The sequence below is a fragment of the Ciconia boyciana genome, chromosome 21, assembly GCF_034638445.1.
Source record: "Ciconia boyciana chromosome 21, ASM3463844v1, whole genome shotgun sequence".
In the NCBI taxonomy this organism is placed as follows: domain Eukaryota; kingdom Metazoa; phylum Chordata; class Aves; order Ciconiiformes; family Ciconiidae; genus Ciconia; species Ciconia boyciana.
In genome coordinates, this window is record NC_132954.1 from 2,112,365 (window position 1) to 2,135,998 (window position 23,634).

Below are 23,634 nucleotides of genomic sequence, written 5' to 3' on the forward strand. Positions count from 1 at the left end.
ATAGCTCTGTCCTACTGATCCAGGAGGGACATTGACCCAAATGTTTTGGAGTCTCTGCTGGGGACTCATGGAAAACTTGCATGGTGAAACCAAAGGTGGTTCTTGTGGTCTTTTGCTTCTATCCACTGCCTTCCCCCTGGGGTACAGCAGATCCTGCCTGGGCATCTATTTGTTATTGCATTTTATTAATTTTGTTGTTGCATACCAGTGAGACATCACTTATTTAGCAAAATCACCTGCACTGATCCTTGGTGCATCAGTTTTTCCCTACTTTTTACCATAGCCTCTCCAGGAGTTGGAGCCTGTTCCTCCATAGATCAGAACAAAGGATTATTTGAAATCATTTGGCAACACTGAGCTCATCTCGCTTGTCACCCATTAGTGACACCTTGATTTCCAAGGAGGTAAAGCAAGTTCCTGCCTCGCAGGGATGTGTCCCCCTCGCTCTTGGCTACCTCCTGCCTCCATCCTGTCTCTCCTGGTCCCTCCTCTCTCCAGGCTGTTTCCCCAGCACCATGGCCATCGCTGGGCTTTCCAGCATCTCTGCAGGGTTAATCAGCACCAACTCCCAGATTCAGAGCACATCGCTTCCATCCTCAGCCTCGTGCTGCAGTGGGGCTTGGCCTCTGTGGCTCAGCAAGGGGACACATGATTCCCAGTTTCCTGCAGATTAATTCTGGTGGATAACAGCCTTCTTCAGTGAGCTGCTGGTGACCATACATTTGAAACTCCAGGATGGTGCATTGTCTTTGGGGAAAAGACTGAGTCTTCCCAGTGGCTGGGAAAGGGCACGTTGGAGACTGGCAGGATATAACCTGTGGCTGTGGTGACAGGGGAGAGCGCTGCTATTGCTGGAGATAAAGGAATAGATCCAGCCTGAAAAAGCTCATCAGTGCTTTCAGGAGAGACAGACACTTAAAAGCCTGACTACCCTTGACCTTCCTGAGAGATTTATATCCCCAGGAAAGGGCTCGTGCTGTCACCGTGGGTGTATGACACATGTGGTACATCTGCAGCACCCCAGTGACTATATAGGCAGGGTTTGGGCAGCAGACTTCTCCTTGGCTTGGGCACCATGGCAGCAATCAACCTGCAGCCCCTGGAAAGTGTCCCCCCACCTCCCAGTCCGGAGCATCTCGCTGCAGCCAAGGGCTGCTGGGTTTTCTCTCCCCTGCCAGCTGATGTGCTCCAGGAGAAGAGATGTGGGGACAAAATGCGAGTTAAGTCCCAAATTTCTATGTCATGGGACCTTCTGACTTTTCAAAATTCCTTTTCGTTCCAATGTGGAATGAAAACAAAGAAACTCGAAGCTGTTGTCAAGAGGTAAAATGCTCTAATAGGTGAATGGGAACCTTCTACCCCTTTATTTTAAATTTAAGCACTAACCTGGCTTGTTACATCTTGAAACATCTGATGCTATCTTGCAGATCAAAGCCTCCTTGTTTGGGTTGTAATGAAGTGTCAAACTGTTTCCTTGCAACACTTTGATCTGCAAAACAAGATGTTTAAGAGCCCTGCTAGCAAGGGCTCTTCAAGTTTTAGCGGTGCTGCAGAGCGGTGGAATATTTGAAGTCTGATATTGTTTCATATTGAGACTTTCCACGTTATGGCAGCTGATAGTGTGCGTTACTGTCACACCTGTGCCAGGAATCACATGAAAATCATCTAAAATGAAAGAACAGTGAGCTGGAGAACCAAATCAATAATTTTTCTAACAGTTTCCAAAAGCAGTTGTTGTTCCCCCCGCCCCTTTTTCCAGTGGGCTCATTTCCATGGGAAATGTTATCGGAGTCAATGTGAGCTCTCCACAAAATGTCAGCTTGTCTGAAAGATTTGGGGCAGCAAATTGTTTTGGGGAAAAAACCCCACAATTCTGGGTGGTTCAGCTGGAGAGCGCTGCCTGTGCTCCCGCTCCCCTGGTCTTGCTTTTCCCTGGCCCATTTAAGCTGTGCATCACCCCGTGAGGGCTGTCTGGGGGTGTCTGTGCAGGGACCGGTCTTGATTCAGTCAGGCTGGAGCTGCTCACGCGTCTCTCCCCACTCGGCTGCAGGCTCAGCGCTGGCGCAATGAGAACTACGAGAGGCCCGTGGACCTGGAGGGCTCCGGGGATGATGACCCCTTTGGGGATGATGAACTGGATGATGTCTACTCGGGCTCTGGCTCGGGGTGTAAGTAGCTGCGGGGCTCCAAGGGAAGGGTCCCTGGGGAGCCTGGCTGTAGGTTTCAGTGGGACAGGAGAGGGGCTTGCCATGGGACGTGAGGGAGCCCCTTGCCCATCTCCGGAGCCACTCTCCTGCCCTGTCCTAGACAAAACCAAAGGGAACGGTCCCAAAGGTTGGGCTCAAGTGACTCCATTTCCCATTTCAGTCTCTGGTCCTACTGGGCAGGATTAACCTTTCCCCGGCACAATAGCATATGCCAATGTTATAGAGGTTTCATTGACCCCAGAGAGGGGCTTTGGCCACCACGTGGGAATTTGCAGCACTTGGTTTCTGCTGAGCCCATAACCAGTCCATGCTCTCATTTTTTTGGGGGGTGAGGCCAGGTGGGTGTCAGCCCTGGGAGATGCCAGGGCAGCTGCAGCTTCACCCTTTGCTCTTCTCCCCCTCTTTCAGATTTTGAGCAGGAGTCGGGGCTTGAGACGGCAGTGAGCCTCACCACGGACACGTCCATCACACTCCCCACCACGGCGGCCGTGCTGCCTACCACCGTGGTGCAGCCTGTGGCAACCCCTTTTGAACCATTCCCTGCTGAGGACACCACCCCCGAGCAGACAACCAGCATCTTGTATATCCCCAGGACGACAGAGACACCAGTGATCCCCAGTTGGAAAGCAACCACCACCAGCACCACTACCAGCGACTCCCCTACCACCACAACCACCACCACGACCGCCACAGCCACCACCACCACCACCGAAGCCACGACCACCACCAGCACCACCATAGCTACTGCCAAGCCCACCACTGTCCGGAGGTTCCTGCTCCCCTTTGTCACCAAGGCAGCCACCACCCGGGCCACCACGCTGGAGACACCCACCACCTCCATCCTTGAAACTAGCACACCAACAGAGGTGGCCACGTCACGGCTTGTCCCCACCAGCACAGCCAAGCCCAGGTCGCTGCCAAAACCAAGCACCTCCAGGACTGCAGACCTCACAGAAAAAAGCACTGCCTTGCCATCCAGTCCTGCCACGCTGCCGCCCACAGAAGCCCCCCAGGTAGGAGGCAGAAGCTCTTCTCACCTGCTAAAGGGCTCGTGGGCCATGTTTGAAGCCAAGCAATGGCGATGTGAAGCCTTTGGGGTAGATCCATCCTGAGCCAGTTGCTCAGAGGGAGGTCAAGCCAGGTTGGGCTTTTCCCAGCTCTGCAGAGAATGGAACATTTGGGGAGCTGAAGAGGGGAGATTGAAGGGTGGGGGTTCTGGCATGGGCAAAGCACGGTGATGGGGCTGGTGCAAGAGCTGGTGGGGGACACCCAGGGGTGTGCCATGCGTCCCCGGTGCCCCCGGATCTGCCTTGCCCAGCTGCTCCAGAGCAGCTTCCCCAGGCAGGAGGGGAGCAGGGCTGGGGGTACCACCGCCCCATGGGGAAAGAGCGGCTTTCCTCTGGGTTTGGTGTCTGGGCTCATCGTACCATTTCCCAACTCGCAGCCCATCAGTGGGAGGCCCAAACGCTCCACAATTACGTCTTGACAGTGCATTTCCAGCCTGTCGGGTGTCCTGAGCAGGGGATTTAATTTGCTGATCCATCTCTCATTCAGAGCCCCTCAGGGGCCCTTTGAAAACCGCTTTGACTGAAAGGTGGAGTGATTTGTCTAAACTAGTCCCTCTTTTCTGTGTACGTATATGTATGTATAGCGCTCTGGGCTCTCGCTGACCTTCAATTAATCTCTGTCACAAAAACGCCTGCTTGTGGGAAGCAGTGAGCCGTGCGCTCATGCCGGGGGCAGCGTGACATGGAGAGGGCTCCTACTTGCCCACCCGGGCTTTGGCCCATTGAGCTCTTTGCTCATCCTGATTTGTAATGTCCCGAGGCAGCCGTGGAGGGAGCCGTTTGCCCCGCGAAGGAGGGATCCGGGGGAGGTTTTACTGGGGGATTCTCAATGCGGTCCAGCTCAGCGTGTGGACAAGTAGCAGGTCAGGCTGCCGGGACAAGGGGGAAAGTCAGGGGCAATTTGGCCCTGAGGGACCTGCAGGTGTGGGGATGCGCAGGAGGCAATGAACAGGTCAGGGCTGGGCTGGAGGGGGATGGAGCGGCTCATCTGCCTGGGCCATGTTTGCTATCCAAGCTGCGTTCGCCTCCTTGCCAAGGGGGCTTGGTCAGGGACCATGGCAGGGAGCTGGGCTGGCTCCACATCCTGGGTGAGAAGGACCCATCTTCCTGCTCCTGCCCTGTGCCACAGGGCTGCAACCATGAAAACAGGTTGAAGGGAGAAAAGGGAGAGGGAAGGGACCCCCCCGGGTCTCATCTGATGGCATCCAATCCTTACACTTGCGATGTTGCTGTAGCACAAACCGTTGCATCACTTCATGTCTAGCAAGGAGGCATCTGTGAGATGTTTCAGCCAGCCACTGGTCTAGACTAGGGACAGAGAGCCCAAATGAGGGTCTGGAATGTGGGGCTCTCTTTGGGGGAAGATACAGGGAACAGGTGAGAGTTTGTGCATCTCGAGGGCACCTGGGATGGGGACAGACAAGAATGGTCCAGCTCAGCCATGGTGGCCTCAGCCTTTTGGTGACCATCAAGATGTGGGGTTGTGTTGCTTGCTGCAATATAACCGTCCACTTCAATGACACAGGGAAGGGACACCCCACGTTATCCCCCATGTTCCCTGCTAAGAGGGCCACCCTGTCATCGGTACTGTGATGTCCTTCCTCTGGACACATCAGAGCTGCTGGAGGCAGGAACCATCCTTTGGTCCTTGTCCTCTGCTCCATCTTGTCCTTTCTCCCAGATGGAGCCAGGGGAGGTGACAACAGTCCTTGACAACGAGCTGGAGGTCCCGGTCAGCAGCGGTCCCAGCGGGGACTTTGAGATCCGGGAGGAGGAAGAGACGACTCGTCCTGAGCTCGGTAACGAGGTGATGGCTGTGGTGACACAGCCATCGGGACCCGGGCTGGGCAAGAATGCGGAGCCGGGGCTGATCGACAACACGATAGACTCTGGTAACTCAGCTGCTCAGCTCCCCCAGAAAAACATCCTGGAGAGGAAAGAAGTGTTGATAGGTGAGACCGGAGGCTGTGGGCTTGCGGGGGAAGATCTGGTGTGTTTGAGGGGAAATGGACAGCTGGGCTGTCAGTGCCCCGAGAGAGGGGTCAGTCCTTGGCAGGGTGCTGGGGAAATGTTGAGCCTGGGATAACCCATGCTCACCTGCCAAAATAGACGGCTCCAAGGCCTGGGCTGGGGGCTTCCCAGGGGTCTTCACAGCTTTGCAAGGAGAGCACAGAGCTGTGCAAAATTTGCTTTTGCTAAGATGGATTTCCAAGAAAAAACCTAGGATGTTAGTGGAAAGACATGCTACGGTGCTGGCTGAATGCCACCCGGCCACCTCTGACTGCAGGACAGGAGAGAGGTGCCCTGGGACGGCCACTTGTCCCAGCCAGAAGGACATCAGAGATGGGGCAGAGGTGTCAGTGTCCCACTGCCAGCTGAAGGGAACTGGAGGCGATGGCACAGTGTAGTGGCACTTGTTCTAGTGGTCTTCAGCTGAGCGTGGTGGATGCCAGCAGGCACCCAAATGGGGGACTTTCTGCACCCTCCTTGGATGAGGTTACAGCCTGCGCAGGGACCTCTCTGTGCCTGGGCTGCCCTGTGCCACTCCATCACCCACTGTGCAGCTGTAAAGTAGATGCTTTTGGGTCCTACCCACCCCTCAGCATTGCTGCACTTGGGAGCTAGTTGAAGCTCCTTGAATCACGCGATTGCATTAGCCCCTCACCTTCATTTTCGGTTTTCTTAACCATAGATTTCAGGTGAAAAGTTGCTCGCAAACTTGCAAAGCACAAAACCGAGCTGGAATCCAAAGAGATCTCCCCAAATTATTTGCACTGATGGCTGTGCCGCTTCTCTGTGTTGCAGCCGTGATTGTGGGCGGTGTGGTGGGAGCCCTCTTCGCTGCCTTCCTGGTCATGCTGCTCATCTACCGGATGAAGAAGAAGGATGAGGGCAGTTACACGCTGGAGGAGCCCAAGCAAGCCAATGTGACGTACCAGAAGCCCGACAAGCAGGAGGAGTTTTACGCGTAGAAGAAGAGCCCAGCGTGCCTCGCGCTCCCTCCCTCCCCGCTCCAAACTCTTCCTCCTCCTCTACTTCATCCAGTCTCTCTCTTTATCTCTCTCTCTCTCTCTCTCTCTTGGATCAGACTGTGAATTTAAAAAGCAAAACCCGCAACAGCTAAAGGAGAAAACGCATCTTTGGCATGATGAAAAATCAAGCGCCCAGAGCCTCGCCGAGTTCAGACCGAGCACTGCTGGCCTTTCTGCAGCGGGAGGGACGGGGCAAGGAGCCAACGCCAAGGAACCCGTGCCTGGGGAGCACCCTGGCGAGTGCGGGACGGGGCGGTCGGGCTGCCGATGGCGGCTGGAGGTCACTGGGCTTTTCCCACCAACACAACAGACTCTGGGATCCGGACACCTTCTACCAGCCCTGGGGCGCAGGGGGGTTGGTTTGGATTTATCTTCCTTTTTTTTTTTTCCCTTTGGAAAGAAGGGAGGTTTCTTTCCCTCTCTCTTGTTTTTATTGTTTATTTTCTTTTTGAATGAGGTTGGTTGCTTTGCAGGAATTGCCTTGCTCCCTGCTTCTGTTTGAAGAGAGGATACGACTCTCAAATACGCTTCGAACCTTGAAAAAAGCACAAGGGGCTGGAATACCTGGTGCCCCAGGGTTTGCTCTTGGAGTGGGGAAAAATAAATAAATACAAACATGGCCAGTAACGCTGGAAATGATCTCTTTAGATCACCTCTTCGGAGAGTTCGTGGAGCAGCAAGAAGCCGCATTGGGGTATCTTGTGCTGCTCCCCTCCTGCCACCACCTCACTTCACTGCATTGCTGTGCACAGCCAGAGACCTTAAATCTATAGAAACCGTGTGACACCAGCCACTGAGGGGTTTGGTTGAGAAGAGACCTTGCTTTTGCTGGGTTTTCACTGTGACCAATAAAACTCAGCTTGCGCAGTACGACTGACAGCACTGGTTTTAAAACAGAGAGGGACGTTGCGTGGTGGGGAGTTGGCAGGGAGAGGAGTTGGAAATGGAGAAGCTAAATCCTCTCCCCAGTTCCTCCAGAGGGGATAACAAAGCTCTACAAGGCGTGAGACGCAGCATAAGGAAAGAAATGCAAAGCAGAGGCAATACTCTGTCCCCTCAGGGGTCGGGCAGGGGTCCCCGCCGGGCCACTGGCACCCAGAAGGTGAGGAAGGCGAGGCAGCGCGGTGGCTTTCCATCGGTCAGCCCCAGGGCAGGTCGGCTGCTGCTTCTCTTTTGTAAGACCCAGGACTGATGGTTCGTGTTTCTTTTGTTGTTGCTTAATTTCCAGTATAACCCACAGGGCCACGCATCAGCTCCGGACCCCCAGGAACCTGAGAGCTAAAGATCCTGGAAGGCATCATCACCCAAGTGCAGTGGTTTCCCCTCCGAGGCTACCTAAGGTGCAGAGCAGCAGGGCTGGATCCAGAGCCCAACCGTGCCTTCTAGAAAGGCTAGATTTTTTGGAGCAAGCTCTCTGCACAGAAAAGTCAATTAGATATTCCAATGAGTTGGCTTTTAATTAGCTGAAGCGCTGTTTGCAATGCAGTCAAGGAGCTTTGTTTTCATGATAGTTGCAAGCTCGATGGTGTCCCATGGAGACCTTGGCTTTGCTCTTAGAGCAATTTAAACAGGAAAATGGAAAAAAAATGGGTTGCTTTGACTCTGTTGCATTGTGAATTAACCTGCACAGACACAGTGACACTTTGTCCCCTCAGGGTGTTAGTGGATATAGGGATTTATGACGCTGATGGAGGCTACAAGACAACAGCGCTTCTTTGTGTTAGGAATTTGAGAGGCCAAATGCACATATTTTATATATATATATATATATATATACTCACATACATACACAGTTATATATATATATGAAATGAAATCCCTGTAAATTTTCATTGCACTGCATATGATGGCTGGATGGGACTTTGTGGTTGTGAAGATGTGAGGTTTGGGCTATGCTCCCTTGGGGTGCGCAGTGCAGGGTCTGTGACCCAAAACACCCACCTGGTTTTACTTCAGGGTAGGGAGGAGAGCCCCTGCGCACAGGCCAGCTCTAATATCCCCATTTTAGAGATGTCAGCCTCAAAATCGTCATTGTTTTGGTTCTTTTAGTTTGGAGAAGACGGTCCTGTTGGATGTCTTGGATGGTGATGCTGAAAGGCAGATGGGGTGGGGGGCATTTCTTGGGTCCATCCTGGCTGTGGAAGATGAGGATGCTGTGAAGGGGGGACCACACATCTGAAGCAGGCTGGTGCCAACCTGGCTCCAAGAGCCACTTTCTCTGACCTGCTTGAAGGGGAGAGTTTCAACTCGTGGGTTTGATGGTTTTTGGTTTTTTTTAGTCCTGTTGGGACTACACAAAGGGCCCTAGCTGTTGGGGAGTGGCAGAAATCAAGCCTCTTCACGATTTAATGAGTTGGGCATGGCAAGTATCAAGGACACCCAAAATCACCATATTTTGGAAAAACATGGACTTAATCTTTTGAGCTTGCATTAAAAAAAAACCCTCCCAGCTTAATCTTTTAAATGCTGCTTTTCTTAGCTGCTTCCCTAATCTTCTTCATTCCATTTTTTTTTCCATTTAATAGTCTGAAGTTCTATAATACAATTTTTTTATTCACTCAAGCTTAACCTCGGTTCGCTCAGCTGGTGTTAAGTTGTAATCCTGGCACTTAAATCTGTTACAGTTTCAGAAGTGAGGAAGGCTGGAAGTGGGAGGGCGAGAGGAGGCTAGGCAGCTCTTTTGCTTGCAGTAATTAAAAGTACGAGACGACCACATGCAAAAAAAGGTGAAGGCAATTAAACTGGTAATCAGAATTGACCAAAGTCTTAATTCATTGTACATCTGCTGCTTCTATGCATTTGCTGTATTGCTCTTTGCCTGGAGAGGGGTGGTGAGCTCAAGGAGACTGTCTTTTGGGCTTGGAGCCCACCTTTTTCTGGTGATAAATCATGATGGAGCCTTTCCTGTCGCCTCAGCTCCCCAGGAGCACCAGGTTAGTTGTTGGAGTTGATGCTTGGAAGAAAAAAAGCCTTCTCTGCCAGAGATGGCTGATCTTGTGCCTCCCTTGTAGGGTAGGGAGTGGTGGGACAGAGCTGAACGTGGGCTGCATTTTTTTGGGAAAGCCCAGCTCCAAAGAAATTGCAGATACCATCATCTCTCCATTACCAGAGCAATGGGGATGGGTAAAAAACCCAATGAAATCTGGATGAATGATGCTGCCAGGGTCTGTGAGGGGGTTGTGGTGGTGGTGGGGCTATAGCGTGGCCATCCCCGAAGCTGTTCATGGCACCACGTGTTGCGGCTCCTGGCCCCATGCCGGTGGCGGTGCCAAGTCTGTGGCCGTGCTGAGGGTGGCTGGAGGCAGACGGTGGGCAGTGGGGCACAGCTGCTGCCTCCAGCAGGCGCTTCTGCACGGGCGCTCGCCGCATGCTGGGGCTTTTGAGGGATTCCTGGTGCCAAGATGGATGGGGAAGAGGCGAGAAAACACGGCGGGGAGGAACAACAGCATCTTTTCTCAGCTGTTGATTTGGCTGCAGAGCAAGTTTTTAGGAAAATTAACTCCAATGGTAGCTTGAGCACCTTCTGCATCATCCCCTCCCAATTTCTGCCAGATTTGGCATTGTCCCCCTCTGCAGAAATTCAGCCCCTTCCCCAGCCTGTGCATATCCCTTGCAGTGATACCATCCATGAATGGCTGCAGTCTCCCAGCTGGGGAGTGCCCAGATGTGCTCGTTCTTCCAGCTGAGCGCCCCGAGGACGTGGGTGGCCATGTGGGCATAGAGGAGGGCTCTTCCACTTGCTTTTCCATTTCTTTTCTGCGTGCTTGTGTGTGTGTGTGATACACCGGAGCTGAAGGAAGACTCTTTGCCATGCCAGTTTCGTAATTTTAGGAGAGCTGCAATTGCAAGGCTTGAAAGATGGCATCAGCTCCTCTCCCAGCTATGCTGGTTTTCAGTCTCTCTCTCTGCAGTGCTTTGCAGCAGCCAATGCCTCAGAGGAGAATGATAAAGTAGCCAGTGACTCCTGGGCCACATAAATAAGGAGGAGGCAGGAGAGGGGGTCAAAGGGAAGGGAGGACCAGAAAACATGTGTGAGAGCCCAAACGAGGAGCTGGAAGCAGGAGGATGGGATGGGCAGGAGATGGAGTTGGACCCAGTAGTGCAGGGCTGGGGGTGAGTTTCCCCTTTCCTCCAAAAATCTCTTTGATTTTGGACCTTTCAAAAAATAAGCAGCAGAACCCTGCGCTGGGAGGGATCCCGCTGCAGGGAAAGCGATGGAGCTGGGCTGGATGTGTGCCATGGCGTGCTGGTTTGCCTCTAAATTTCCCATTCCCTTCCCATTTTGCCTGGTGGGTGCTGAAGGTCCCGGTGCAGGAGCTGCTTTGCTCCACGTAAGCCCTGGCTCCTATTCCCCAGACTGATAATTCAGAGCTATCCGACCCCTGCCATGAGTCACCAGCACAGAGGCTTTAACGGGAACAAAACCATTAGCTAAAAACAAGAATGGATTTTTTTAATTATCCCCCCCCCCTTTTTATGATTATAAGCGTTTCTGGGCTCGGAGGTTTTCTGCGAGCTCTGGCAGCTCCTAAAGTGACATTGAGTTTTCAACGCTGAAAGGTTTATTAGAATAACTGGCGTCTCGCTGGGCGCCTCGCCAGCTGCTTGGCCGGGCTGGAGGCCGCAGCGACAGGGATGGGTGTGGTGTGCGTGTATGTATGTATATATATGTGTATGTAATTAATATATATGTATATATGTATATACGCGTGCGTGTAAAGTACGCACGCGTGCACAGGTTCAATGCAAACTCTGCACCTAATGAGGAGGAGGGGGTTTATCAGCCGGTGTCATGCTGGACTCTGCAGCCCTCGGACCCCGTCCTCTGCTGTGGGCTGCAGGATTTGGCCCCGCGCTGCTGACTCCTTCCTTCCCTCCTGCTCTTTGCCCTGTCCTAGGAAGGGCCTGATCCTGGCCGCCTCGGCGCTGGGTCGGGGTCTGCCAGGGCTGGGGGAAAGGAGCCTTTTGCCGACTGCCGCATCCCCGGCCGGAGCTGAAGTGAAGCCCAGGGGGTGTCAAGGTGGCCAAAGCCCCTCCAAGGCTCCGTGTTCGCTCTGGTTTGTCCCATGTACCTTGTGCCTGCAGCTCGGTGGACGTATCCACACCCAGTCTCTATAGAGAAGTCTCAGTCTGGAGTGTACAAACGTTTTTGTTTTTTTTTTTTTACCTATTATTTTTATTTTTGGGAAAAAGTCACCCTAGGAGACACCTGTGTGATGCCTAGATGTTTTTTTTCACCCCACCTTCCAGACAGCTCATCCACCGCATCTCCAAAGACCTCAAGGGTACCAGTGACTTTACGTGCATAAGCTACCCCTGTTCTGGGTCCCCCTGGTCTAGGTCATAAAAGTACAGCTGACAATCAAACCAGACAGAACTGCTGACTTTAGAAAAATAGATATCCATTGCAGTTTGATAGAACTACTTTTTAAAGTCACATGCTTATCTCTCACTAACGCTCACTGCCATGTCTCCAGGATAAATTGCCACCCATTGGTTCTTCTGTAAATAAACATGAAACATTCTTGTATAAATTAAAAAAAAAAAAGAAAAAACCAAACAAAAAAAATCCATTGATATAAGTCCAAAAAAATATCCCTTTCCAGAAGATTTAAGTAATTAGAAGAAAAAGAAAAGCCCAATAAGTGATCCCCACTTCACTTTTTCTTTGGAGCTGATTTAAATTCCCAATAGGAGAACAAAAAATCTTTAACAATAGAAGAAACTACAAGTGTTTTACCTTTCAATGAATATGGGAGGGAAAAAAATGCATGTAAATATTTTTAATAGGAAACATATCTTAAACAGAACTTTTTTTTGTATGTACATAACTCTTCTAGAGTTTAGTACTTAAATTGCTTCATAGTGTCTGTTAAAAAAACAAAAATAAAATAAAATGTTTGTTAATTGTTTTTGTTCTTACTCAATGGCCAAAACTTTAAAAATAATAAAAAAGACTATAAAAATAATCTTTGCCAATGGATCTAGCACTGTAATGGTACTGTCTATTTTTTTTAATTATTTCTGTGCTGTGCCCATTTATAAAAGGAGAAAAAAAAAATAAAGTCATTTAAACATTGTCTGCTCAGGGCTTTGCCTGCTTTCTTGTTGCGGACTGCCCGCCCCCCGGTTTTTGTTGTGCCAGTGTGCGATGAAGGTGAAGGGAGAAGATCTCGCTTGTTCTTGGGGCTCGATACCGTCGGGCGAGGGATGGTGGTGAATTAACGGTCTCCATGGCAACTCTGCAGAGATGCTGAGGAGCCGGCGGCAGCGTGGACCACCCCAGTGCAGCCCCATTGCGCCGTGCTGGGCCACGCAGGAGGTTTGGATGCGGGGGGGGCTGCGAGTGATCCAGGTGTGCCTAACGGCATGAAGAGCTGCAGAGCATTTTGGCTGAGCCACCAGGTCCCCACATCCCGCGAGTGTCACCAGCAAGCTGGAGAAGACGCCCAAGGTGTAAGAGCCATCCCCTCCCCAAGCGGGAGGTGGAAGCAGCCTTGGCTGTTGGCCCGGGGTCCTGCTCCCACAGCTCTCCTTTCCAAAGTGATTCCTGGAAGCGAACGCGGTGAGAGATTTGGCAGCGACGCTGTTGGCCTCCGTAAGGAGATACTTGGATGTATTTAACCGGCTCCTGCGTCGCAGAGGCCAGACCTCCGTGGATGCGTCCCGACTCGCAGCAGAAGGCATGGTTTGTATGGCCTCATGCTGCCTTGAGAGTCAGCCACGGCCAAGGGCAAGTGCCATGCCCCAGGATGTTGCCAGCAGTATTTCCCCAGCCCCATGGGCTGGACCTGCTCCACTTCACATGCCAGCAAATCTGCACCCAGCCCTGGTGATGCCATGCTGCTGACATGAATTTCAGGGAACATCACTTTGTTTGGGTTTGGAGTACCTTTTTTGAAGTGTCGCTGTTTTTTATTACCAGCCTGGACCCTGTTTCCCCTATAAATCTCTGGCTAAAGGTTCTCACTCAGTCACTAAGTGCTTCATCCTCTAAAAAATGGTTAAACTGCTGCTTTGTATAACCCAACACTCAGCCTGTAGCAAGGGTCACAGACCACTACGCTGGACAAACCCTGTCCTTCCTTTGAGGCCAGGCAGCTCAGAAGCACCTTGCTTGACAGTGGTAGCAGATAGAGCCCCAAATCACCTCCCTTTTTACTCCAAACACCAGCTCTTGGAGCTGGGCAGGTCCTGACAGCCCCCAGCCCTACGCACCCCCAGGACTGCTCCCCGCAGCCGCTTTCGCTGCCTACAGAAGCATCTCAGGGCCACCCATTCAGGTTTTCAAGCTTGTCCCCAGCCCCAGCAATAATGATTTCACTGTGCTGGCGGTCAGACTACCCCTACGCTTGGCAGCAGCTGCAGCCAGCTGCCGTTACAAGTGAAGTGAATAACTGCTTGCAGTGAGGTGTTGGTATTCAGGCTGAAGGCTTGAAACAGCCTCTAATTATTTCCCCATCCCCATTTCTTGCATATTTTTTTCCCCCAACGGCTGTTATGGGAATATTCTCTTCCCAACAGCACCATTGCAGACCCTCAGGATTTGGTGGGATAACCCCAAATGGTCCAAGTGGGGTTTTTTTGCAGCAAAATGGGCTCCCTGTGACTCACCCATTATAAATCTCTGTGACATGAACAGAGCATCCAAAAATAACACTGTAATTGAGATTTCACCTTGCAAATTAACGTGCCAAAGGCACTAACCCCCCTTGATTCAAAGGGCTTTTAGGTAATCGCACGAGAACAGCCACGACGCACAGCTGAGTGTCCGGTGCTGACCACCTCATGGAGACACAGCTGGGAAAGATCTTCAGATACCAACCTCAAGCTGAGCTGGAAAGAGCGTGGAGGGAAACAGGATGGGCACTGCTGTCCTGGGTAAACTGTCCCCAAAGCCTTCAAGAACCAACACGTGGGACAACACTTGTGCCCATGCTGCAAGAGATGCCCACTTTAGGGGTAAAACTAGGACTCTAACTTAACCTAAGCTTGGGGAGGGGAGATCCAGACTGATACACAGTGCCACTGCTCCTTGAAACTGGGATATGAACGGATAACCCTAAAGCAATAACAACTACCACCTTGGTTGAAATACAGCATTTCCTTCTAGTCAGCTTTAGGAGATTTCTAGAACCACTGAAATTATTTGTATTAGTACTAATGGGCTTCAGATGGAGTGGGAAAATGCTCTGCTCAGCCTCCAAAGGAAAGGATTAAATAGCAGCAGGACAAAGGGTTAACATTGGGCTTGGCTTTTTAGGCACTTTGATGACATGGGCTCTCACGACTGGCTTGCCAGTCATGAGGAATTGAAAGATCAGGGCTAATTTATCCCAGATAAATGCAGTGAGTGGTTCAGAGAGGATGGATGTGGAGCAGCTCTCCGCATCTGTCCCTGTGCTCAGGGGATGCACAGTGAAGCAGAAAGGCATCAAGGTCAAACCTGACACCAAGGTCCACAAGGTGCAAGTCTCGGCCCTGAGGTCTCACCAGGTCTTCACAGAGAAGCACAGATACGGGTGAGAAGCCAAATCAGGAGCTAAGGAATGAACAAGCTGTTCAGAGATAGCTGTTTGCAAACAACCTGGACCCAATAAGCATCTTAAAAACCTGGCTGAGCCATCTGGAAGCATTAGTTCCCACTGAAGACCTGTGAAAGGATTTCCAAAAAGGTGGGAAAAGAAGAACCAGGGTACTTTGACCTTCCTAGTTTACTTAAAAAACTAGAAAAATATTGGATGAAATAGTCACACTGCTTGCAAGCACCCTGAAGACAAGGACATTAGTTTTGATGGACTTATCAAGAACTGATGTGTCAAATCAATCTACTGTCCTTTTGCGACCAGGAACCTTGCTCTGTGTACAGACAAGGACCTGTCTGTGTCAAACATGATCAGGGCAGTGAGGTTTTGTCGCTGTCTCACATGCGGACCCTCATCTCTATGCAGTTTATTGTAGGATGGGTGAAAAACCTGTTGGTAAGGTACCTGGGGACTGGGTATCAGGAGTTCACTGTCAAAATGGACAGATGGATCGAGTGGGCATCCACACAGGGTCTCTCCTGGGGGCAGGTTTATTCAATATTTTCATTAACAGTTGAATGATGGCATAACACTGATGATTATTAAATCTGCAGGCAATACCTCGCTGGAAGGGACAGCGACTATATCAGAGGACAGGGCTGGAACTCCAAGTGATCTTAATAAATTGGAAAGGTATCATAAAAAAAAAAAAATCACCTCCATGATCAGTGGAGAGGTCAGTACCACCAGAGGATAGATAATTCACCATGGTCTATCCAAGTATCCAATACAGAAACCTCAAGAAGGCAATTTGTCCTGCCTATTTCTTTGCTGAACATAGTAGGGGTCGAGAGATTTTCTTCAAAGCAATTTAATGCATTCTAAAATTTGGGAGATAACATTTACTGAGATGCAAATCAAGGTACTGTGCATCTCTGTGATACAGAGCCAGCAAAATCAGCAGACCACCATAGTGTGGCTCCATGTGCCATGTCCGTGCCTACACTTCATCCCAGGCCAAGGCAGCACCTGCAGATGAGCGTTGTCCTCTGAGTCACCAGCCCCGAGGTGTCCCAGCTGCCTTTGCCCATGACCCCAGGATGTGGCTGCTGCAAGGACGTGGCTGCTGTCCAGCTCAGGGAGAGCCCATTTGGCATCCACCACCCAAAGCCAACCCACTGGTGGCTCTTGCTTTCTGATGTGCCTCAAGCCTGGAAATAGGTTCAGGGCTCCTGAGCGCCCCTCACCAGGGCATCAGGCCACCGGGCCATCTGCTTGCTTGCATGGATATAGCCAAGGTAACAATGGTACAGAGGGGACATTCTTTACAGCCGTGAAAGATGCATTAGTGTATCTGCAATGCAGCACACCTGCATGAGCTCCCTTGCTGGTTCAGCTGGATTTGGCTTTTTGTTGCCCGTGCCTGCCATGGAGATGTGCTTCTCTAAGGCAGCATTTCAAAGACGTGATGGAGTCAGGTGCCAGGTTCCAGGGACATTGGCACCACAGGATGCCATGTGCGAATGTCCTGGCAGTCCCCAGAGCCTGAGCAGGCCCCCAGGGTGTCCAAATGCTATAGGATATTTAGGTGCAATGGAAGGGTGTTGCCAGGGGCTTGCATGCTGGGTGGGGACCTCCTGCATGAGCTGCTGGGGCATGCTGGAAGGGAAGCAGGGCAGGGAGGGATACGTACTGCTGCCTAGGATTTGCCAAGACCATAAACCCACCTAAACATTCAGGTATTGAAGAATGAGGTCAGGCTCAAATGCCTTCATGGCTTTACCCCACCTCAGGCTGCACGTCGCACCACTCCAGCACCAGCTGCATTTCAGCAGTGATAGAGCCACCCCCTGAGAGGTCCTCAGAGGGTTACAAATCCTTTCTGAGCTTTTCTGCATACTCCAAATAAACAGTGTTTACCAACTGCTCTGACTAATGCTGACTTACTGCTCCCAAGGCAGCTTTGCTGAAGGCAGTGATGGGCTGTCCTGCTTCCTCCCAGAAAGCAGGCAGCTGCTGCTCTTCTCCCACCTCGGTACACTGACATGGTGGGTCATGTCCTGCCTCCCTTTCCCCCAGCTCCCTGGCAGGCCTGATGCTGAATGCAAAAAGTCCTATTTCGGAGTCCTCTGCATTGCTGTAAATAAATAACCCCCACATCCTCATTCCCATCTTTTCGCATTTCTTCTGAGGTCCCTCCCACCCGGCTCATCTCTGGGGGTCAACAAATCCCCTTCACCCAAGTGTCCTCCCTGTGTTTCCCCCCACCTTTTGTACCTCCTGGACTCTTTCCCCTGCTTTCCAAGGACAGGAAGTCCTTTAAAAAAAAAAAAAAATCCCAGCAGAGAATGGCCGGATAAAACTCCTTGTCCTAGTCTGCAAGACAGGGCTGCCTGATATCTGGGCACGGCGGACACCAGTGGCTCCAGAATGCCGCCTCGGAGTATTTTTGGTCTATTGTACAGGATTCGAGGCAAAGAGCAGCCTATTCCTGCTCTGTGTGACAGCATTTCCTGAGCATCGGCAGATATTAATAGTCAGCTAATACAGCAGTCAAACATTTCCCATTATTTACCTGCTTCAAGCCAATTGGCATCTGTGCCGATAAACATACCTTTGGGATTTTCACATGTCCCCCACCTGCTCCCAGCCCCGCTCAGACATATTTCCTCCCCTCCGCAAGCCAGGCGCTGTTTTTCCTGAGGCTGCATCCATCCCCGTGACGGGTGGACAGGACAGTTCTCCCTGTGTCCTGTATCTGAGAGGACAGAGAAGTCCCTGGTGGGATATTTCCCCCTACAGAAAGGTTCAGAAAAATCAGCATTTGTCCAGGACTGCTGGAGCCTGGACATTTGGTGCCTGGATTTGCATTCAATGAGAAATTCTGCTGGTTGACAATCTGTGTTCAATCTAACAAGGAACAAAGCCAATTAAAAATAATAGGGATCCTGTGCTACTGCCTGTAACAAAACAATAATAATAATAAACGCTAAATCAATTTAAGTGTTCCATTTAGATAAAATCCCAACATTCTAGTCTGATTCTGCCTTTCTCATTACTTTTTGTAATCCTCTCTCATCAACACTAAGTCATTAGAAATGGAGAATTGGAACAGCTGGTTCTGATAAAACTAAGACCAAATTTCATCCTTGTCAATGACTTCCAGAGGAAAACACGAGCAGCCCCACTCCTCCCACGTGACATGGCCATGGGATTTCTCTCTGGACTTGGCCCACTGAGTTGCAGGAAGCCTCTTCATCTTCCACAACTTGAATTTTGGGGAAAGGATTGTGTCAGAGGTAGACGTCATCATCATCCTCGTGTAGCATAGGTTGGGGAGTTCTTCTGCAGGTCTGGTCTAAGTAAAGATACCTAGCAAGAGGAAATGCTGGGCAATTCTGCTTGCATCCTACCACAGAAATCATTAGCATTCTGTTTAAAAAACAAAGCTGTAGAAGTTTGGAAATACTTGAGAAGACTGTTAGTGGGGTCCCATAACAATCACACACAATCCAGCTGTATCATATCTCCTAACACAACCACCTTCTTTTAAATATCAGGACAGGAGCTGATTTAATGAATGTGAGAGGTGGTCCCTATTTACAAATGATCCATACAGTGGCAAATCATCGCATTAAACAGTTTACAGGATGTTTGCCACATAGGGTAGGATGTTTCTTGCAAGCAATGTTGTTGTGGCTTTGCATTTCATGCCTCTCACAAGGTGGGTAAGTTGGAAATCCGCTCCCTTCCCTGCGAAGCTGGGGTGGTGATGGCTGCTTGAAGACCCCCTGTGTGGCATCCCCTGGCAACACGCAGGCAACAGACGTGTCCCCACCATCTCACTGCCAGCAAAGGAGGCAATCTGAGGGCCAGGGGCAGCAGGAGAAGGAATCCTCCCCACCACCTTGTCTGGAAAAGTCTACAACAGAGGAGGGGCTACAGAGGGAGTCCGCTCTGATTTGGCTTTCCTGAGGCTACGTGAAATGTGTTTTTTTATTTATTCCCTCACCTATGTCTTCTGCAAACATCTCTGGCTCTGTTGTCTATTTTTGGATGCTGGGAATTAACACCTTTCTTTGCATTTTACCTTAGTTTGGCCTGAGTTAAAAGTGATTTCAAGGTAACTGGATAATGACAAGGCTTTCATCAGCCAAAAGGCTGTGGCAAGTCTCCACCCCTGGGTCGCAGGAGAGGCTTTAACAAGTGCCCCGGCACCCAGGGGTGCTCTCCAGATAACTGCAGGGCAGCAGTGTCCCCAGAGGAGCTGCTGTGGGTGGGGAAGAGGAGGGACTGCGGGGAGACAGGGAGTTTTCTGGCAAGATCCTAAAATCATAGTCAGCATGCTTGAACCAGGAGGGTTTCTGAGTTTTAGGCTTTTTGGCTGGACTATTTCTTTAGCTTCCTCTTAGACACATACTAGGGAAACTGAGGCACAGGCAGTGATTTCTCTCCTATCGCTCTATAGTTTCTTTAACAGTGTCAGCTAGGGGTGCAGCTGGAGGTGGAAATGATTCCTTCTGCTGCTCTCTCAACTGGAAGTTTCTTCCTGGCTGTGAACGGTTAGGAGTTAATTCCTGCTCAGAAACGTTAGGTCTTGTGCCCAGTCTGGGGCTCTGGTTTCAGTCTGAATCCATATTATTATACCCCAGGGCATTTCCCTTTGTAATAGCCCAATGCTCTTTGAATCCAAAACGGCTCAAGGCAATGAGTTCAACAGCTAAAATCTGTGAAAAAGCTCTAAAAGCAGGCTGGGTTTTAGGCACTTCCTGCCTGTGTGTTTTGCATGAAGAGTGGTGCCCTGGGAAGGGATGTCTCTGAAACTCGATGTTGTAAGGTCTCCATGGGTTGATATAAGAAGTTAGAGGATAGTTTAGGCAGAGAGAGCACTGCACATCAGCGTGGACATGCACACAAAGCCCTGATCCTGTCTGGTGTGGGATAACGCTATGTACAGCATGTGCTGTGTGTCCTCCTGCTCCACCAAGAAGATTTTGGACCACAGCCTTCCCATCTCACCTGGCTTTCTGCTTCTGCTCCGAAAAAACAGTACTCATATCCTTAAACTGTTCTCTACGCTGCTACCACCTCTCCTATAAGATAGTATAGACTGTGTATGCTTCTTGGGCAGGAAATTTAATAATATGGAAATCCTGGGCTGTTATTTTTTCTGGAGGCATCTGAAGACCCCCTCTACCTCCTCCCCATTCCCCCGTTCATGCTGACCTCAGGGCATGGCGTGGAACAGGGCTATAACAAGATCATCTCTCCTCATGGCAGGCTCTTGCCATCTGCAACTGCAGTTCCACCAGCTGGAGCCGAGCCTGGTGCTCAGCAGAATGTCAGCAGTTAATAATTATAATAAATTAATAATAGTCTAATTAATAATTTTTCATTATTTCTGCCTCCTCAAGAGCTCCCAGAGGCACTGAATAATCTGCTGAAACGTTTTGTACTACGAGTTCAAATAAGCACAAATGTTTGGGAGGCTGAGCGAACGGTGGCTCCCCTCCGAGCCTGGGCACTGAGGAGCTGCAGCCCGGACTGCCACAGCCTGGGTCCCCCTTGCGTTGCAGGGACCCTGCCTTGTGGAGCAGAAGCCTCACCTCTTGATGCATACATCTGCACTAATAGCCAAGGCAGCAAGCTAAAAATTACCAGTTGAATTGGTTTTGACTGGGGAAGGAGGGGAAATCTTTTCTTTCCAGGCTGTGGCGTTTTGTGTGCCTTTTTATTTGTAGCCCATGGTACAACACACCCAGTCAAGGATGGGCTGTCCCTTCTAAAAGCCACCTAAGAGGGTACGTCAGCCCAAGCCCCGTCTCTGGTCGGGAAAGAGACCCGCTCCTCCGACGGGCGATTCAGCCATCCTTCGGTGGTTGTTTGCCTCTCTCCCAGCCCTGAGTCTTGAGAGTAGCTTGGGCCAAGCACCTGGGCAGATGTAAGAGGCATGATCCAAAATCTGCTCTCTGTGTGCAGTTTGCATCTCTGCAAAGACAATGTGAAACTAGAAAAGGAGCCAAGAAATATTCTCGGGATGTTTGGGGAGCCCCAAGCATTTTTTTCTGAGAGACCACAAACCCCTGTGTTTAACCCTGTAAATAGAGGCTGCGTAGGAGCTTCTGTTTCTAATAACATCCAAAGGATTAGCGCTGGGGAGGGAGAAGAGCTATTTAAGCTTGAAGGCAATAATTAGGAAATAAGTGAGTATAAACTAGCATAAATAAATTTAAACTAGAAATTACAAGCTTCCTAGAATTCCAAGCAGTGAGGGCTGGAGAAGCCTCTGGCAGGGACCTGGGAGGCAAAACCCAGAGCCAGGTTAAGGGGGAGACCACGATCTCTTTGGGATGCTATGGCCTCCATCCTCTGCAGGTGAGTGCTGCGGGGTGAGAAATGATAAAAGATGTGAGATGCGTTCCCTGCCCTGAAACGGGACTGAACATCTCCATATTGGATCTTCATGTGACGTCTGCAGAGCTGGAGAAAAACAATCCCACCCGGTTCAACGGGAAGGTTTTGCTTTATTAATTCTGAAATACCCCAAATTAAAACAATGCCTCTGAAAGAAAGTGGTGTGGCAATCGGCTTGCGTTTCAAAATGGTTTGTCATTTTAAAATGGGAAACCTATCTTGTGTCATCTTTGAAAATGGCAAAAACTGCACCATTTCAACAATTTTTAAGAAATTACTCTAAAATATTCACATGAAGAAGGGTAGTGAAGTAGATCTTTCCCTTAAAAAGTGTTGGCAATGAAAATGAAATCTGATTTTTGATGTCTGTGGTGAAGATGACATCTGATTTTTGATGTCTGTGGTGAGTTTAAATTACAGCAAGAGGGAATAATAACATCCTAGAGGTAGGGACAGCAGAGCAGGGGCCGGATTACCTCGGAAGGTTGTGGGATCTCCACCATTTAGCCTTTCAAGGACTTTTAATGATTCTTTCCAGTTTGAATTTCCATATTTCTACAGCATTTGTGTAGGAAAGCTGCTGTTGCACACCTCCGACAAAGCTGTGCCCTGTCCTGAAATGAAGGGAGAAATGACCATTGAAACTAAATATCTGCTCCCCAACCACCTCCAAAACACCTCAGATTTCACCTTGTTTTGCTAATTCTGGGCGAGGTGAAGGGCAGGGAGCCGAGGAGTCTGGGGGAGCCCTCACCTTCGCAGCCAAAGGATGTTGCTCCCAATAAATCAGCTCCTGCAGCAGGTGGTGAGGGCAATAGATGGATAGGCAAAAGGCCATTTGATTTTTACTATTTAACGCATTCAAAATAAAGCCAGAGGTTACATTTACACCACCCTGCCCCTTTAAAAGCAGCAGACGTTTCCTTGCCTCCATCAGCCTGCGAGAAGACAAAGGCAGATGGTGCCGCAAAAAGGGAAAGGAAAGGTTTTAGCATCCTTCACGATGTCTCACCAGGCACTCAGCAATGACAATTCCTGAGCAGGTGATGAAGACAGAGCAGAAACACTGATTTGCTGCTTCTGGAGAACAAAAGAAATTGCCATTTTTTTTCCTCCATAGATCAGGGCAAACAAACAGCTTCTTTAATAATGAAATCTGCCTTGATGTGCCCAAGATAGGATGTCTCCTGCTGGGACGAGCTGGTCAGCTGATAACAGGCAGTTTTTCTTTATCACTAGCCCCAAACAGCAAAGATTATCTCCCCTGGTAAATGTACTAGAGGCTGCCAGATCAAATACTTTACAGAAAGATTTAGAGGGGAAAGAAAAATGTTTAATGCTTCTCCTTCCTCGTCACCATAGTTCGCACATCTCAGAGCCCCTTGACTGTGCTGGGACATGACTTTGTCCTCCCTGGGGGAGCTGAGGAGAGGACAGAGCAGAAATGCAACTACAGAGGTGTCCAGGAAGGGAAGGAGAATACACAGCAGATTTGAGGTTTTGCTAGGGGTTCACATTATAAAATCTGAGTAATTCTTATTTGCTAAAATGCAAATTATCCCACTGTGTCTTGGTATCCAGGAAGTAACGTTATCCCGTATGTATAGCACTGAGGCCTGGAGATGGCCAGTGTGGGGTCAGGACAGAGCTAGGAGATGGACTTGCCAAACTGTAGAGGAGGAAGACCCCCTGGAAGAGCAGGGCCTGGGGTCTTTCCCCAGGCTCCTTTCCAGGTGGGTGAGGAACATGGAGAAGAGGGAAATCACAACACCAATTTACACACTGATTTTCAGTGAGTGGACGGAGGGATTCATCATCAGGTACCCACTGAGGCTTTACATCTCCTCTCCTCTGCAGCCTGTGAGAACAGGAAGAAATAATCTTGCAAAGCTGCATCTGTTTCAAGAAAAGAGAGAAAACTCTTGATTCCCGCTACATTAGAGAGAGCTTTCAAGGAGCAGCAAAAGCAAAGCCTGTGGGCTTGTGCCTGGCTTTGGTAGGACCCTGCTGCTCAAGGCCACTTTGGACAACTCTAGAAGCCTGCAGACTTTTTTTCCATACTGGAGCCCTGGATCTTTCATTTGGAGAAGAACCTGGGAATGAAAATTCAACTGAAAGGATTAATTGTGGCTGGCAGAGTGGAGTGCTAGGCAAGGTGAGCCACTGAGGTTTCAGGCTGGCCAGAGAGGAGGGTAATTTAGAGGGAGGTGATGCGTATAAGTTTCTGGCTGGCAGAGAAGAGGGTAATTTAGTGGGAGTTGATCCCTTGAGGTTTTTGCTGGACAGAAAAGAGAATAACTTGCAGGAGGAGACTCATGGGCGGGTTCTCTTTAGTTTCAGGCTTCACAATAAGTTCCTTTTTTAACTTTAGACCCATCTTCCCCAGATG

The 23,634-nt window shown here is 50.0% G+C and overlaps 1 protein-coding gene across 1 annotated transcript in view; it reads left to right on the top strand.

Moving 5' to 3' along the window:
* The window catches only part of SDC3 (syndecan 3), a 45,146-nt gene extending 37,137 nt beyond the window's left edge, over window positions 1–8,009 (top strand). The window contains exons 2-5 of the mRNA XM_072885046.1: window positions 2,051–2,168; window positions 2,616–3,220; window positions 4,956–5,226; window positions 6,080–8,009. Coding sequence (XP_072741147.1) covers window positions 2,051–2,168; window positions 2,616–3,220; window positions 4,956–5,226; window positions 6,080–6,246 — 1,161 coding nt within the window. The 3' untranslated portion in view covers window positions 6,247–8,009. The remainder of the gene's footprint in view (window positions 1–2,050; window positions 2,169–2,615; window positions 3,221–4,955; window positions 5,227–6,079) is intronic.
* Window positions 8,010–23,634: the final 15,625 nt, after the last annotated feature.